The sequence below is a fragment of the Lutra lutra genome, chromosome 3 (assembly GCF_902655055.1).
Source record: "Lutra lutra chromosome 3, mLutLut1.2, whole genome shotgun sequence".
Classification (NCBI taxonomy): domain Eukaryota; kingdom Metazoa; phylum Chordata; class Mammalia; order Carnivora; family Mustelidae; genus Lutra; species Lutra lutra.
This window is the reverse complement of record NC_062280.1, coordinates 166,643,184-166,660,566: the sequence shown is the minus strand read 5'-3', so window position 1 is coordinate 166,660,566 and position 17,383 is coordinate 166,643,184. Positions and strand designations below refer to the sequence as shown.

Sequence of the window (17,383 nt, the reverse complement as noted above, 5' to 3'; positions counted from 1 at the left end):
TTTATTTATAAAAGCTAAAAGCAAGACTTGAAAGAGCCAAAACTTTCCCCAGAAACTTAACCATGTCTGAGAAGAAAGCTAACAAAAACTTAAAGTAATTAAAAAATATTTAGGGGGTATCTGGGTGGCTCAGTGGGTTAAAGCCTCTGCCTTTGGCTCAGGTCATGATCCCGGGGTCCTGGGATCGACCCACATTGGGCTCGCTGGTCAGCAGGGAGCCTGCTTCCCATCCTCTCTCTCTCTCTGCCTGCCTCTCTGCCTACTTGTGTTTTCTGTCAAATAAATAAAATCTTAAAAAAAAATTTAGCAGTAAGGTAAAATTCATATCTGGCATCTAGTAAAAAATTAGTAAGCATGCAAAAACATAGGACAATATGATACATAAGGAGATAGATCAATTTAATTGAAACCAATCAGAATGTAAAACAATAATAAAATTAGTAGTCAAGAATGTTAAAATAGCTATTGAAATTGTATTTCATATGCTCAGGAAAATAAAGTTTGAAAAGGTTAGGTAGACCTGGAAGATAGAAAAGAGACCCAAACTGAACTAGAAATGGTAACTACAATATCTGAGATGTAAACCATACTAGACTGGATTACAGGCAGATAATACACTGGAGAAGAAAAGATGAGTGGGCTTGAAGACTTAGTAAGAGAAATTATTCAAAAGCCACATCAGAAAAAGACTGAAAACAATGAAGAGAAGAACGTTTGTTCTGTTGTACGGCAACTTCAAATAGTAAAATACATGTCTAATGGAGTCTCCAAAGGAAAGAGAGGTAGGACAGAAACACATATAAAGACATAAAGGCTGAAAAATTTCCAGATCTGATGATCTTACATATGTAAGAGGCTTGACAAAACCTAAGAACAGGAAACATGAAGAAAACCATAACAAGCCACATTATAAATTGCTTAAAACTAGTAAAAAAAAAAATCTTAAAAGCTCCTAGAGAAATAAGACACATTACCTAGAGACACAAAGATAAATATGACAGCATATTTCTTGGCAGAAACAATGCAAACTAGAAGAGAGTGGAGCAACATCTTTCAAGTACTAAAAAAGAGAGAGAGGAAAAAAAGAGTCAGCTTTTACTTTTCTGCCCGGGGAAAATTCTCTTTGTAAAACAAATGTGAACTCAGCAATTCCACTCTTAGGTGTTCACTCCACAGAACTGAAAGAGGTAGTTAAACATAACGCTTGTACTTGAATATTCACAGCAGCACTATTCACAAAAGGTGGAAAGAATCCAAACTCCCATCAATGGACGAACGCATAAACAACACATGATGCGTCTGTACTATGGAATATTATTTAGTCATAAAAAGGAATTAAATACTGACAGGTGGTATAACAGGAAAATCTTGAAAACATTATGCTAAGTGAAATCAGCCAGGTATAAAAGGTCACATACTGCATGATTCCATTTTTTATGAAGTGTGCTGAAAAGGCAAATTCACAGAGCCAGAAAGCACAGAGTGATTGCCAGGAATTGGATGGGGGGAGAATGGGGAATGACAGCTTAATGGGCAGAGGTTCCTTCTGGGTAATGAAAATGTTCTGTAGGTAGTGGTGATAGTAGTACAATATTTTAAACACACCAAAAACCACTGAATTGTACAATTGTGAGTTTTATGTTATGTAAATTTTACTGTCATAGAAGAGTGAAACCTTAAGTGTATACTTCCAGTTTCTTTGGCCTGTCAGAAATATATTTCAAATTCTTAAATTTAAAACATATCTTAAATTCAGTTAAGAATTATAAGAAATGTAAAAAACGTAAAATGTAAAAAATAAATGTAAAATGTAAAAAAAAAAAAACCCAAAAAGAGATGAAATAACTTTTTGCAACATATAGAAGCAAAAAGACGTCATCACCTGCAGACCTGTTCTGTAGGCACTGTTAAAAGAAGTGCATCGACCAGAAACAGTAAGATAGCAGGTAGAGATTGAGACCTACACAAAGGAGTTAAGAACACCAGGCACGGTAAATATTTAGTTAAATGTAGTATCTTTTCTTCATATTTTTTTAACTATTTAAAAACTGTCTATTGCTGGGGTGCCTGGGTGGCTCAGTCTGTTAAGCATCCGACTCTCAAATTCAGGTCAAGTCATGATCTCAGGGTCATGAGACTGAGCCCCTGGAGGGTGTCCATGCTCAGCAGGGAGCTTGCTTAAGATCCTCTTTTAAAAGATTTCTTTAAAAATAAAACATTTCTAATTTTCCATCTTGATCTATAGATTCAATGCAATCCAAATCAAAATCACAGCAGCTTTTTAAAATTTTTTGTAGAAATGACTACAGAATTCATACAGAAATGCAAAGGACACAAAATAGCCAAATTTGAAAATAAATAGGGTTGGAGGACCACTAGTATCTAATTTCAAGACATTGTAAAGTTTCAGTAATCAAGAGAGTATAGTATTGGCATAAAGATAAACAAATTAGATAACTGGAAACAGAATCCAGAAACAGATTCACACATTTATGACTGATTTTCAACAGGGTCTTTTCAATAAATGATACACAAATTATTTGATTTTAATATGCAAATAAATGAATTTCGATCTATACCTTGCAAACAATATACAAATTAACTAAAAACAGATTATAGACTTGAAACCATGAAACATCAAGACAAAAACCCTGTGACTTTGGGTCAGGCAAAAATATTTTAGATACAATACTAACGATGAAACCCATAAAAGAACAAACTGATAAACTGGATTTGATAAAAACTGCTCTTCAAACACTGCTAAGAGATGGGAAAACAAGCCAAAGAGTGGGAGAAAATATTTATTTGCAAATCATATATCTGGTAAGGGACTTGTATCTAGAATATATAAATAATACTCAAAACTCAATAACAGGAAAACAATGTGATGAAATGGGAAAAAATTTGAAGACGTCCCAGCAATAAGAGCGGAGGGCAAAGGAGCACATGAAAAGATGCTAAATATCAGTAGTCATTAGGGAAATGCAAATTAAAACCATAATGAGAGACCACTATACACACCCAGTAGACTGGTTAAAATTAAAAACACTATGTCAAGTCTTTTTTTTTTTTAATTTTATTTATTTATTTTACAGAGAGAGAGAGAGAGATCAGAAGTAGAGAGAGGAGAGAGGAGGGAGAAGCAGGCTCCCCACTGAGTAGACAGCCTGATGTGGGGCTCGATCCCAGGACCCTGAGATCATGACCTGAGCCAAAGGCAGAGGCTCAACCCACTGATCCACCCAGGCGCCCCTATATCAAGTCTTTTGCAAGGTGGTAGAAGAACTAGAACTTTCATGTGCTGCTAATAGAAATGTAAAATGGCACAAACGTTCAGAAAACAGTTTGGCAGTTTCCAAAATGTTAAGTAGACACCTAACCATATGGATATGATCCACCTGGTCCACTCTCAGGTATTTACCCCAAAGAAACAAAAAGCACCTGTTCGTAAAAGGACTGTACATGGATATTCAGATCACCTTTACTTATAATAGGCAAAAACGGAAAGCTACCCAAATGTCCATCAATAGGTGAATGAATGAACAACAGTGGTATTTCCATAAATGGAATGTTCCTCAGCAATGGGAAGGAAAGAACTATGGATGAAACTTGAAATAATTATGCAGAGTGAAAGAAGTCAGATGAAAAAGAGAGTACATATATGTATATGTATGTATGTGTATATATATCTGGTAATGGTTTCATAGGTATACATATGTGTCAAAAATTATCATATTAGACACTTTAAGTATGTGCAGATTACTGTAGGTCAATTACATTTCAATAAAGCTAGTATAAAAGGAATATTTTGAATATTTTTTATCATTCTCATTTTGGCACTTCATTTATGTTTAGTTTTAGATATATTCTCAATAACATATATAACTCAATGGTTATAGCTTTAGTTATTTGTTTCATCTGTGTATTATATTCTTAAAACTCCAAGCTAGTTTATTGTTAATTTTCTAAAGATTTTAACTAATTAATTAATTTGGAGAACATGAGTGGGGGGAGGTGCAGAGGGAGGAGGAGAGAGAATCTCAAGCAGACTCTGCACTGAGCATATGGGGCTTGATTTCACCACCCTGAGATCATGACCTGAGCTGAAATCAAGAGTTGGACGACCCTTAATTGATTGAGCTGCCCCTCAGAACTCCAAGCTAGGTTAAATAAACTACTTAAAGACTATAGATTTTAAGGAAATTTCCTTCTCTCTCTCTCTCTCTTTTTTTTTTTTTTTTTTTACCATGTATCATGAATAGTCAGTTGTTAGGGAGGCATTCTAATACTATCATCTTTCAGCTAATTAGTTTATATAATTATTTTCAATTTAAGCAACATAACTTTCATGGGCAGAAAACATTTTTAAATCCATGGAATATTTCAAATGATATTTTTAATCTTAAGGGAAAAGTTATATACTATTATAGCAATAAAAATTTTAATATAAGGTTACTGATTTTTTTCTCCCAATGTCTTATGAAAGCTTTTCGAACATACACAAAAGTACAGAAATGAATAACAAACCTATATGTAACCTTTACCCAGCTTCAAACATGATCAATACTTTGAAATTCTTCCTTTATCTATGAGCCCTATCCCCCCACTTTTTATGGAATATTTAAAAGCAAATTCTAGGCATTGCATCATTTCATATCACACATATTTCAGTATTTATTTATTTTTTAAAAAAGATTTTATCTATTTGAGAGAGAGAGAGTGAGAGAGAGAGAGAGCGTGAGCAGGGAGAGGGGCAGAGGGAGAAAGCAGGCTCTCTGCTGAGCACGGAGTCCATGAGTGGGGCTCATCCTGGAACTCTAGGATGATGACCTGAGCTGAAGGCAGACCTTAACCAACTGAGCCACCTAGGCACCTCCATATTTCAGTTTTTAAATCTTTTTTTTTTCAATATAAGCCAACAGCTTATTTTAAAATTGTTTCATAAAAAGTCAGAGTTAATTATACTTCATTACAAGAACACTTAATTTAATTTCTTACATTTCACCTGCACAATTTTTATGGGGCTGTGTGCCATTTAGAAACTCCTGTTTCAAAGGAAAAGAAATTCCTATTTCAATTAGCTGATGTGCACAGGAAGGTGGTTTTATTTTTTTTAATAATATTATGATACACAGACACACACATCCAACACAAGTCTATATATAGTTAAACTTTTTTTAGAAATATTTTTGATATGTCATTCTGAAGTTAAAAGAAACATGAGGGATCTATAAAATATTAGCAAACAGATATTTCTTTAACCTCTCATTTGTTTCTCTATTTATCCTTCCATAGTGTGCTGGAGCTGGCTTACCACAGTTAGTGATGGCTAACCGGCCAATTTTTAGGAATTTTGTGAGCCGGATGTTAAACACAACTATTATGAAAAATTATTTAAATGCACAATAAAATCAATTTTATTTAAAAAAGGGAACAAATATTCAAACTCACTGATTTTTAGTTATTTTACTATTAGCTATGCTCTTGAGTTTATCCACGTCTGTCATACCGGTGCAGTGGAAACTTTATGTAATGGTGTGTTACTGAGCATCTTTACTCTGTGTTCAGTACCATGATGTTGAAAGCTCAGAGTCAGTTACAGGGGCCATATTTATCCCACTGACCCAAGGAAATGCAGCCAATCAGGGCTGTCTCTCACGCTCTGGCCTGGAGAGCTGGTGGTTAACATCCGCCAGCGCCACACTGCTTCCATCCTGAGTGTAACTACGTGTCAGGCACTGGAGTGATAGGTAATATTCTGGGTCTTTGGGAATTTAAGCATAAAAATCCTCCTAATGTCACACTATTAAAAGTACTTTAATATGATAAATATTAACAGGTTCTTCAGAACACAAAGAATACATGATATATATTAATAGTTTTTAATATACGTCTTTAAAAATCCCTTTATTTATAAGATCCAAGTTTTAAAATATTAACATAAAAAAGCTGTTATTCTGAAACTCAGGAAATAAAAGGAGTCCTAATGAGTTGGCATCTTTGGTTCGAATTGTTTTGTTACTTGAATTTCAGAAGTACAAAAAAATGTAATTAGGTTAAATAAAAGGATTAAAACCACCATGTAAAAATGTATTTGTTTTTTAAATGATGTAATATAAGGCTGAGGGAATTAAGAAATATGAATCTGAATTTTAAAAGATAATTTAGGAACTATCATGTAGCGTATAATGTGAGAGCTTGAGAACAGCAAGTTAAGTATGTTTAATAGAAAAGTAATTTTTCAACAAAAACGTCAAAAAGCAAACCTATTTAAAACAGGTTTTAGGGGTGCCTGGGTGGCTCCATGGGTTAAAGCCTCTGCCTTCGGCTCAGGTCATGATCCCAGAGTCCTGGGATCGAGCCCCGCATTGGGCTCTCTGCTCAGTGGGGAGCCTGCTTCCTTCTCACTCTCTGCCTGCTTCTCTGCCTACTTGTGATCTCTGTCAAATAAATAAGTAAAATCTTTAAAACAAAACAAAACAAAAAACCCCCCTGAGGTTTTCATCTCATGGTTACCAGAGGGGAGGTGGGTGGGAGGATGGGTGAAATAGGTAGGTGATGGGCATTAAGAGTACACCTACCATGATGAACGCTGAGTAACATATGGAATTGTTGAATTACTATATTGTACACCTGAAACTAACATAATACTGTATGTCAACAATGCTGGAATTAAAAAAAATTTAAAAATGAAGTTTTATTTAAAAACTCAAAATGCCATCTGAAATTGCCAAACTTGTTTTGCCAGTTGATATTCTCAGAAATCAAAGCTTTGCCTGTCTAGTCTGCATTTATATTTAGTCTGGGCATTTAATCTCTTTTTTTGATCTTAGTTTTGCCATACATTAAGAGCTGTTTTATAAGGCTTTAACATTAAGTTAGCTTTGTAAGTTGTAAAATCATTTTGTACTAGCAAACAGCTTATTTTAGAACTGCTCAGAAAATATACAAAGGAGTGACAAAGAACTAAAATGAACACTGCGATTCTTTATTTGAGTTTCTTTTGTTTAAGTTATTTACCTCTTGTGAAAGCTGTGTTACTTGCTCCTTTTGATGTTCCAGGTCTTTTAAAACCAACGAGTTTTGTTTTTCTAACTGAAGCACTCTTCTTGCCAAGTGGACACTAGGTGAGTGAAATAAGAAAATGAATGCTTAAAAAAGAGGAATGCTTTCTAAAATATTAATAATGTGTTTGTATGCCTTAAAACTGACTTACCGTTTCCTAGTGATACTGCAATATTTACAGAAAAAATATGGAGTCAAATATTTTCAGGTGTCAACAGTGGAAGACCAATATCCCAACAGCTCAGAATTTTGAAAGTAACATTAAAATCTCCTCAATAATATAACTGTGATATATTGATTACTGCAGTAATGGTTTCTAGCCCTTGCTATAAAAGTAGAGAGTTACATTATTACTTGCTTGAAAAGACCACAAGATAGCAATTTACAGTTTTTCTCCATTTTTATAGAAATTTCCCATTTACAAACAAATCAGGCAATTAGTTGAAACAGTAATAAGCCTGCACTTAGTAAAGCTTCAATGTTTGCCTCAGACAACAAAATGCATATTATAAGGCAAAAAAACAACTGAACACATTTTCTGTTGAAAGTCGCGATGGAAAAGATGCACGAAGAGTGGGAAAGTCTATAGTAAACTCAGATTCTGTACTAAAAGATCACACTTTGACCATCTAATGATGATCACAACTTGTATTGAGTGTAACCTCCAGTATTTAACATCACATTAAATATGAAATGCCCCAATTCCACTTTAAAGACACAATAAAAAAAAAGACTCAGCTATAAAAATCATTCCTCCTATCTACTAGGGAAAGAAACATGGTATAATTCTTTAAAGCACTGCCAATAATGTTGGGAAGACATGATGTTCCAAAGACCTTCTTTGGGATCCCAAAAAACTAAAACTTTCCTATTTATCTTATCTTCATGTTCTAAGGAGTTAATCTATTACTGAATTGGAAAATCTGTGGAATCTGGGGAGACAAGATGTCTAAATACCATCCTACACATCCATATTTTCACTTTATATAAAATTACTTTATTTGTTTATGGAATAGGAACGATTCAATTATATTTTTAATATTTCCTAACAGTGGATAAAGGAATGCAGATAAAACTCAGGAAGTAATGCTAAATACCATCCTACACATCCATTTCTTTCTTTTTTTTTTTTTTTAAAGATTTTATTTATTTATTTGACAGAGATCACAAGTAGATGGAGAGGCAGGCAGAGAGAGAGAGTGAGAGAGAGAGAGAGAAGCAGGCCCCCTGCCGAGCAGAGAACCCAACACGGGACTCGATCCCAGGACCCCGAGATCACGACCCGAGCCGAAGGCAGCGGCCCAACCCACTGAGCCACCCAGGGGCCCCGCTACACATCCATTTCTAAGAACTTGTTATCCCAAATGAAAAAGAGGAGTTCTGGTAAAAGTTTATGTAGTGAATTGCTCAGCTGGTTTAGATATGCTCATATCTACGTTTCTATTGGCATAAGATTTTGCCTTAATAATCAGCTGAAGTTAGAGATGGAAAAGATAGTCTTTATTTTTTGACAATCACTTTTTGTAAAAAACAGCTTTAATGATACAGAATTTTATTGCTATGTCATTTATATAGCACAAAGTCCACCCATTTGAAGTGTCCAATTAAGTGATTTTTAGTATGTTTAGAATTATGCAACTAATACTCTTAATTTTAGAATATTTTCATTCCAAAAAATCTTTCCCCATTAGCATTGTTCCTCATCTTTCTGCCCAGCTGTAGGGAATCACTGATCTACTTTCTTCTATAGATTTTTAAGATATTTACAGTTATGGCTACCCCATTTTCTGTCTCCCAATCTAAGATTAATGCTAAGTTCTCTCGAATTTGACCCTAAGATAAGATCACTACAAATAAGTTTTAATACTAATTTTATGTTATGTTTACAGTTTTAATCTGCTGTTTGTAAACATTAGTATTTTATTAACTCTTTTTTATGAAGTTAATATAAAATCCTTCGAGTTATCTTCACTCATATTTTCATTTTCTTTCTCATCCTTCATATATGTTAGGAGTAAGTCTTTTCATCTTTCTCTCACAGAACTCAGCACGAGGGTCTTCTGTGTACACAATAATTTCTCAGTAAATGTATGTTGAAGGTACAGACCATATCTGTGTAATGCTCAGTATGGAACAATGAACACAGTCAAATGCTATTACAGAGAAAACAGTTGCGAATGATACGAAATGGAAGAAAAGGGGATGCAAGAAAATAATCAGATGCAAAGGTCACCCATTACCAACATTTTGAGGAAGATAATGGCTTGAAGATAGCATGTTTAATGAAAGTAAGTAGTTCATCTGATTTGGGTGCTTTTGTTTTGTTTGGCAATTGCATAACGCTCTTAGGCAGATATGGTGTGGACCACTTATCAATGCCAAATATCACATGACATAAACTAGTGAATTCAAGAAATTCTTGGTATGTTGGTGCTTATGCCCTAATACCAGGGCTACCTCCTTCTAAGAATTGCCCCGATTTTAGTTGAGGATTCTAAGAAAGGAAGATCAACTCTAAATAAGTTATCTTATGATGACTTGACATGCTCATAATGTGTTTTATGGTGTTCTAATTACTAGTATTTCGGAGCATTTTACTGAGAAGAACTGTCTAGGAACTGATGCTGACAAAAATGACTGACTTTTACTATGAATGTTGATCTCATTTATGATACATAATGCTTATAATGTAGAAGACACTGCCATACAATTGGTCTTCAGTTGATGCACTTTTATTCCTAAAGTCACTGTAAAGACAGCAGAACACATCTCTTCATAGACATTTCAGAAATAGTATTAAGATTCTCAGGTTGCCCTAAATGACCCATTCAGCCCATGGATTATAGATGTTATAGAAAAAAAGGGGAAAAAGAAAGAAAAATAAAAAATGTTGTGAAATCTAGAACACACAGGAAAAACAGGACATATAATTTTTCATCATTATCATATTGCAATTAAACGAAAATGATTATAATATTAGCATTTTTTTCTTCATCATAAATATCAGTGACTACTAGAAAAGCAGGATGAATTAGAAGAAACATTATTTATTAATTCATTCAACAAGGCATCCAAGAACATTTTCTTTTAACAGAATTTATAAAAAGCCCGTAATCATAATAGGCACTGAGAACACACAGTTTCTACCTGGAGGATCTAAGAGTCTGCGGAAGAAGACAAGCAAGTAAATGACCGCGCAGTGTGCTGAATGCTAAGGAGCACACCGAAGGATGAAAACTGAAACTGATGAACCTGATGAGGAAGCAGAGAAAGAGCATTCTGGGTAGAGGGAACAGCATGATGTGCGGGGGTGTGATATGGTCTGATAAGCACATGGCGCGTGGTAAGAGCTGAAGCTAGAGACAAACGCAGGGATATATGATGAAAAGCCTTAAAGGTTAAGCTGAGTTTGGATTTTATCTGTAAATTGGTTAGGCATGACACGATCAGATTTGCACTTGGGAGAGTTCTCTGTCAACACTGTGGAGAAGGAAGAAGACTTGAGCCAATTATAAATTTAAGATCACAGTCTACACTGGTGGTCTCAAAAAGCAATTATGGGCAAAATAATCCATTGACGTGTGGGAAATTTTACTGACATTTATTTTCATATTAAATGTCTTTAAAATTTTATTATTGTTTTAAGATTTTACTCATTTGACAGAGACAGGGGGTAGAAATAGAAAGAGAGCACAAGCAAGGGAGAAGTGGCAGAAGCAGGCTCTCCACCAAGCAGGGAGCCCAACACAGGGCTTAATCCCAGGACTCTGGGATTCTGACCTGAGCCAAATGCAAACACTTACCTAGTCGAATGAGCCACCCAGGAGTTGCAAGTGTCTTTAAAATGTTAATTTTCTATGTAGGTTTTCTATTTTAATGTACATAATGTTATTCATATGATAGTACATGTATGTAATTGATAAATAAACACATGTACATGTATTGGTAGGTGAATGCTCATGTTTTTTTCCCAATAGGGAGTCATATTAAAAAGTCTGGAGACCATTGGTCTAGGCCAGTTTTTTCCAATAGAAACATAATGCAAGCCACACATGTAATTTAAAAATTTTTAGGAGCCACATTAAAAATATTACAAAACACTTACCTCACATGATATCAAAAATTAACTTAAAACAGATCAAAGACCTAAATGTAAAAGCTAAAATATTAACTCTTAGAAGAAAATACAGGAGTAAATCTTCCTGACCTTGGAATTTGGCAAAGGAAGATTCTTAGATATGGTGCCAAAAGCACAAGCAACAGAAGAAAAATTAGATAAACTGCACTGCATCAAAATTAAACAGTTTTGTGCCTCAAAAGACATCATCAAGAAAGTGAAAAGACAACACATGAAACAGAAGAGAACATTCCAAAATATGTATTTGATAAGGGACTTGTATTTAGAAAATATAAAGTATTCTTTAAAAAAAAAAGATTTTATTTATTTGAGAGACAGCGAGAGTGAGAGAGCACAAGTGAGATTGAGGGGGAGTGGCAGAAGTAGAGGGAGATGAGGCTCCTTACTGAATAGGGAGCCTGATGCCAGACTTGATCCCAGGACACTGGGATAGTGATCTGAGCTGAAGGCACAAGCTTAACCAACTGAACCACCCAGGTGCCCCTTAAGAACTCTTACAATCAGTTATAAAAAGACAATCCAATTACAGCATTCACAACAGTGCCTTATGCTACAGAAAATTCTAAGTGATTACTTAAATGTATCTTTGCACTCCTTGTACTTCCATGCCCTCTGAAAGCATAATGATAGGGTCAGACACATATGTATTATGGATTTTCAGATATTCCTCTTGAAAGGTTGGTAGAAATTTAAATTCTCATGAACTAGAATGAAAGTCCTCCAAGGACCAGGATTTTTATTTATTTTCTTCTTGAATGTAGTCAAAGTACATTGAGTAATACCCGGTACAAAGGAGGTGTTCAGTAATAAACCACTGAAAGACTGAACTTTATATAAGACCTCCTGTTTTGGGGCGCCTGGGTGCCTCAGTGGGTTAAGCCTCTGCCTTCGGCTCAGGTCATGATCTCAGGGTCTTGGAATCAAGCCCTGCATCAGGCTCTGTACTCAGCAGGGAGCCTGCTTCCCCCTCTCTCTCTGCCTGCCTCTCTGCCTACTTGTGATCTCTCTCTCTCTGTCAAATAAATAAATAAAATCTTAAAAAAAAAAAAAGGAAAAGATCTCCTGTTTCTTCATACCCTAGCTCACCATGGGCATAATCAATCTTTAAAAGTTTTGCTAATAACTTTTTTTAAACAATAGAATCTTACTGTAAATTTTTTCATTTGTGAGGTTAAACATATTTTCATATGTCTGTCAGACATTTGTATTTTTTTTTAAGATTTTATTTATTTATTTGACAGACAGAGATGACAAGTAGGCAGAGAGGCAGGCAGAGGGAAAGAGGGAAGCAGGCTCCCCACTGAGCAGAGAGCCCAATGTGGGGCTCGATCCCAGGACCCTGAGATCATGACCTGAGCCGAAGTCAGAGGCTTAACCCACTGAGCCACCCAGGTGCCCCACATTTGTATTTCTAATTTAATGCAGTGATGTTTATTTTCTTTTCTTAGCCACTTTAAATCATACCTACATGGTTAATTCTACTCTGTCTAAATTATTTAAAAATATCAAGGCCTTATGTAATCTCAACTGAACCAAGCTTATTTTCCACTAGTCTACTCTACTTAATGTCCCATAAAGATGCTTTGTATATTCCTTCCACTAAACCTCTGTTGGTCCCCCAGTCTGAAGAAGACAGGTTACTTCCTTGCTCGACAGATTCAACTTCTTTTTTTTTGAAGTAGGCTCCACCAATGTGGGGCTCAAACTCAAGACCCAAGACCTGAGCTGAGATTAAGAACCAGATACCTAATTGAGCCACTCAGGCGACCCAGACCCAACTTTTTCTCAAAGTCTCCCTTCAAGATCCACTTCTTCCATTTCTGACCATTCCAGTCTTCACTGATCTCTATTCCTCTGACTGATACAGTCTGGCATACAATATGGCACTAAATTACATACTTTTTGATCTTCTTTGATATTCTTTCACATGTGTTAATCGTTTATTTAACAAGAGATGGAACTTACACAGAGACCCGATATTACCCCCTGTGGTGTATGCTAAACAGAGTAGACACTTAATAAATCCTTCTTGATTGATTTTGTTCTAAGTGAATTTTGTTCCTATAAACATACTGGTAGAAACCATATTCTTAGTTCGCAGAGTTTCAATATTAAAGCCTGACAATGCTCAGAATCTAAGCACTAAACTTGTAATAAAAACGTGCATGAAGTTAGTAAAGGAAGGCAAATATTACAGATACCCATTCAACTCCTCTTCTGTATCTTTAAATATGGCATATTGTGGTGCATGAGTGGGTGTCATAAATGGATTCTGTGTAGAAATCTGGGGTGTTAGAAGTGGGAAGAAAGAAATTCACTTTAACTGAAATCCAAAGCAAGACAAATGAAGAATTTCTCATCCATGTCGCTGAGTTTCTATCTCTTTAAGCACAATGCACATAGAATGAAAACAAGTCCTTCCCAAGTTCTCTATAAAGAGCAACTATGACTATAGTCAGGAAAAATGACTCCTGGTAAAGGTTATTATTATTATTTTTTTGTACAGATTGTACTGAACTCAAGAAAGCACTGCTTTTACTGGCTATCTGTTGGACATTAAGGTAGCTACAACAATATTTCTTTGTAATTATATTCATTGCCGTGTGATTTTTACCTGCACCAAGATTAAGTTCAACATCAACTAGAAACTACTACTACAGGAGTACAGTTTTGTATCTAAATATTAAATGAAAATTTCACCTGTTAGCTGGTAAAATTTTCCAATCTGAATTATCTCTTAGTTCCCTCAACAACTTCTTGACTCCAGATAAAAGTTATTCTCTTAGATCTGTCGATGGGAGTAGCACTGCTGATTCTTACATATAACTTCATAATAGTATAGCCCCGCCAATGTGGACATGAGAGATTTTCATCTCTATCGGAGATGTCAAAGCAGAATGGAGAAGGGATGTTCTGTCCCAATTCCTTCAATCTTGGGTATGATTTTCTAAGTATCATCAAAACTTCATATAAGTAAATATTTACTTAGTGACTTGCTAATTAGTTACCTGTTTGAAATGACATTTGGCTTTTTGATCTTTATCAATTTTAACAGTTCAGAGGTCCATCTCTACTAGTACGGCATAAAAAAATAAATTGTTCAAAAAAAGGGCACTAGTGCCAGAACGATTCTAGCTTCAGAGCTCTTCAGGTTGGTGGTTGCCTGTACTGCCTGTTCTGTTGGTAATTCTTGAGAACCAAATAATGGTCTCACGCTGATGACCTATAGTCATACGAAACTTGCCCTAGTTTCTTCTATAGGTTTCAACTTTCGAGTTGACCACGAATAGAACATCAGTAACTTTTTAAAGGGCTATTCCTAAAACCAACCCAAATGAAAACAGTACAACTTTCCCCAAGGACAAAAATGATACCTCATCTCCATGAGAATAACAAGAGAAAAGCAAATTTTCATTATGCACCAAAGTTTACTAGAGGAAAAACAAGTTTCCTCTGCTTTAATTTTTTCCTTTATTATAAAGCTCAGTCTACTGTGAGACTTTCAACTTTCAACTCTTTATAAAACTAGACGGAAACTAAAACAAAAGGTCTATAGTATGCAGTAAATCTTGCAGTTCGAAAGGTTTAAGAACCTTCAGAAAAGGCTACCCATTCAGATCTGCCAAAGCAAACAGAGAAGCGCACACTGAGACCACGTTACTGCCTGGGTGTTACCCATTTAAGTTGCAGGTTAAAGAGCATAACCAAAATATGTAACCAGAAAATCTTGTTTGCTATTTTCAAAACAGTCATGACCGAAACAAAAACATTACTTCAGATTTTCAAGTTTCGTCAAGTCGAGAAGAGCCCATTTCATTTTAATTTGCTTTCATTATGTAAGCCCTTTTCACCTACTGCAATTTTGTCCCAGAAAAGAGTTTGATGTGATATTTCCTTATTGTTGATTATCTCCACTAAAACTTCGAAATATGAATAAGCTGATTGGAGAATTATAATGTGTTTAAGAGACATTTTGAGGAGTTACTTTTCAAAGCACAAAAGTTAACTTTGCTACTTTTTTATAGGAAATTGGCATTACAATATGTCTTTTTTTTTTTTTTTTTTTTTTTTTTTTAAAGATTTTATTTATTTATTTGACAGACAGAGATCACAAGTAGGCAGAGAGGCAGGCAGAGAGAGAGAGGAGGAAGCAGGCTCCCTGCTGAGCAGAGAGCCCGACGTGGGACTCGATCCCAAGACCCTGAGATCATGACCTGAGCCGAAGGCAGCGGCTTAACCCACTGAGCCACCCAGGCGCCCCACAATATGTCTTAATACTAATAGCAAAGAAAGTGCATCTCAAAACCGGTTTCATGTCCAAGGGAGTGTCTTGACTAATTAAGAAGTCGCATTAAAATTCCCAAACAAAATTGGGGCGCCTGGGTGGCTCAGTGGGTTAAGCCGCTGCCTTCGGCTCAGGTCATGATCTCAGGGTCCTGGGATCGAGCCCCGCATCGGGCTCTCTGCTCAGCAGGGAGCCTGCTTCCTCCTCTCTCTCTGCCTGCCTCTCTGCCTGCTTGTGATCTCTCTCTGTCAAATAAATAAATAAAATCTTTAAAAAAAAAAAAATTAAAAAAAAAATATTCCCAAACAAAATTGTTTTAAGTGAAAACTTAAACTGGGACTAAAGTTTTTGGAACACTAGCTTTTCCTTTCAAATCAACTGTGTAATGTATTCTAAGAAATATTAATCAGTCTAACAAACGAGCCTTTACTGAATGACCCGCTACATGCCAGGCACTGTGTGATGAGCTCTGCATTCATGTTTTCACTTTCGTTTCATAACATACCTTGAGTAGCAACAGGCAACCTGTGAAAATCTTCAGTGACTATCGAATTTATTAACATGAAACGCAAAAACCAAAGGTCTAAAAATTAAATTTTTGGATAACCATTAAAAATTATGGGGCGCCTGGGTGGCTCAGTGGTTGAGCGTCTGCCTCCGGCTCAGGTCATGATCCCAGGGTCCTGGGATCGAGTCCTACATTGGGCTCTCTGCTCAGCGGGGAGGCTGCTTCTCCCTCTCCCACTTGACCCTACTTGTGTTCCCTCTCCCCCTGTGTCTTTCTCTGTCAAATAAATAAATAAATAGAATCTTAAAAAAAAAAAATCTTTTGAAGACTATTCAATGACAAAAGAAAATGTTCAAGATGGAATTGTAAGATAAAAAATTAAGCTTCCTTGTTACATACAATAATACCCTAACTATGCAAGAAAATACATGTATCTATATAAATTCTGAATGGTTATCTTTGGATGGTAGGATTACCAGCAATTTTCTAAAGTAAACATATTATTTTTATAATCAGAAATTTACTCCAATTAAGCGATAGTCTAATGTACCTAAATCTGATTGTTGAATGTATAAGGTTTTATATCAAACACAGTATGAATGGAATGTATAGTGTAGCAGTTGAAAATAAGTTCCTTTGAAATTTTAATATATTTTGGTATAGACTAACGCATAATGAGAACTTTATTATGCAAACATTTCATTTGCGGTTGATTGAGTTGTTTTATAATGTACCTTCAGTTTCCATTGCTTTAATTTTAAATGTGAAGAATTCAATACAGATTCTCTTAAAAGCTACATTGCTTTCATCTTAAATAAGTTAAACTTAGAGCATGAAGCCATTGACTTCTTTGCAAATATCTACTAAAAAATGAAATACAGACTTTGTAAACTTTGGAAATGTGTCAGACCCTGAAAGAGGAACCCTCTTTGCTACTGCTCAATTTCATGCATACAGCAGGCACTCAATAAAAGATGTTGAATGAATGGATGAAGGAATGCATAAATGTCCTCTTTGGATATGTAGACTTACTTTCCCTTCACTTAGTTTAGATGACCTGAGAAGCACTTCCTCAAAATAACCCTCTGGTTCACCATGAGACGAATGCCTGGCACCAGCTGGTAAGAGATATTAATAGTATGCCCATTAGGCACTTGTTCAAGGCACATAGATAGCTCAGAGATAAAATCTTTAGAAATATTTGGATAGTTAAGATTATTCAGAATATGAATCAGTTGTGGTTCCTTAAATCTTCACTCTAAAATTATTAAGAAATCAACATCTGTTTTTGGAAATTCTTAAAAAAAAGTAAGGTAACAGCAATAATTACTTTCAATTTTAGAGGAACTCAGCATTTAGGGCTAAAGAAAAAAGCTTGCAACAGCAA

At 35.4% G+C, this 17,383-nt stretch overlaps 1 protein-coding gene across 3 annotated transcripts in view; it reads right to left on the bottom strand.

The window, feature by feature from the left end:
• Positions 1–17,383, bottom strand: part of PIBF1 (progesterone immunomodulatory binding factor 1) — a 199,672-nt gene that overhangs the window by 57,242 nt on the left and 125,047 nt on the right. For all 3 annotated transcript variants that reach the window (XM_047720116.1, XM_047720117.1, XM_047720115.1), the window contains exon 14: positions 7,021–7,123. In XM_047720116.1, the coding sequence (XP_047576072.1) occupies positions 7,021–7,123 (103 nt within the window). The remainder of the gene's footprint in view (positions 1–7,020; positions 7,124–17,383) is intronic.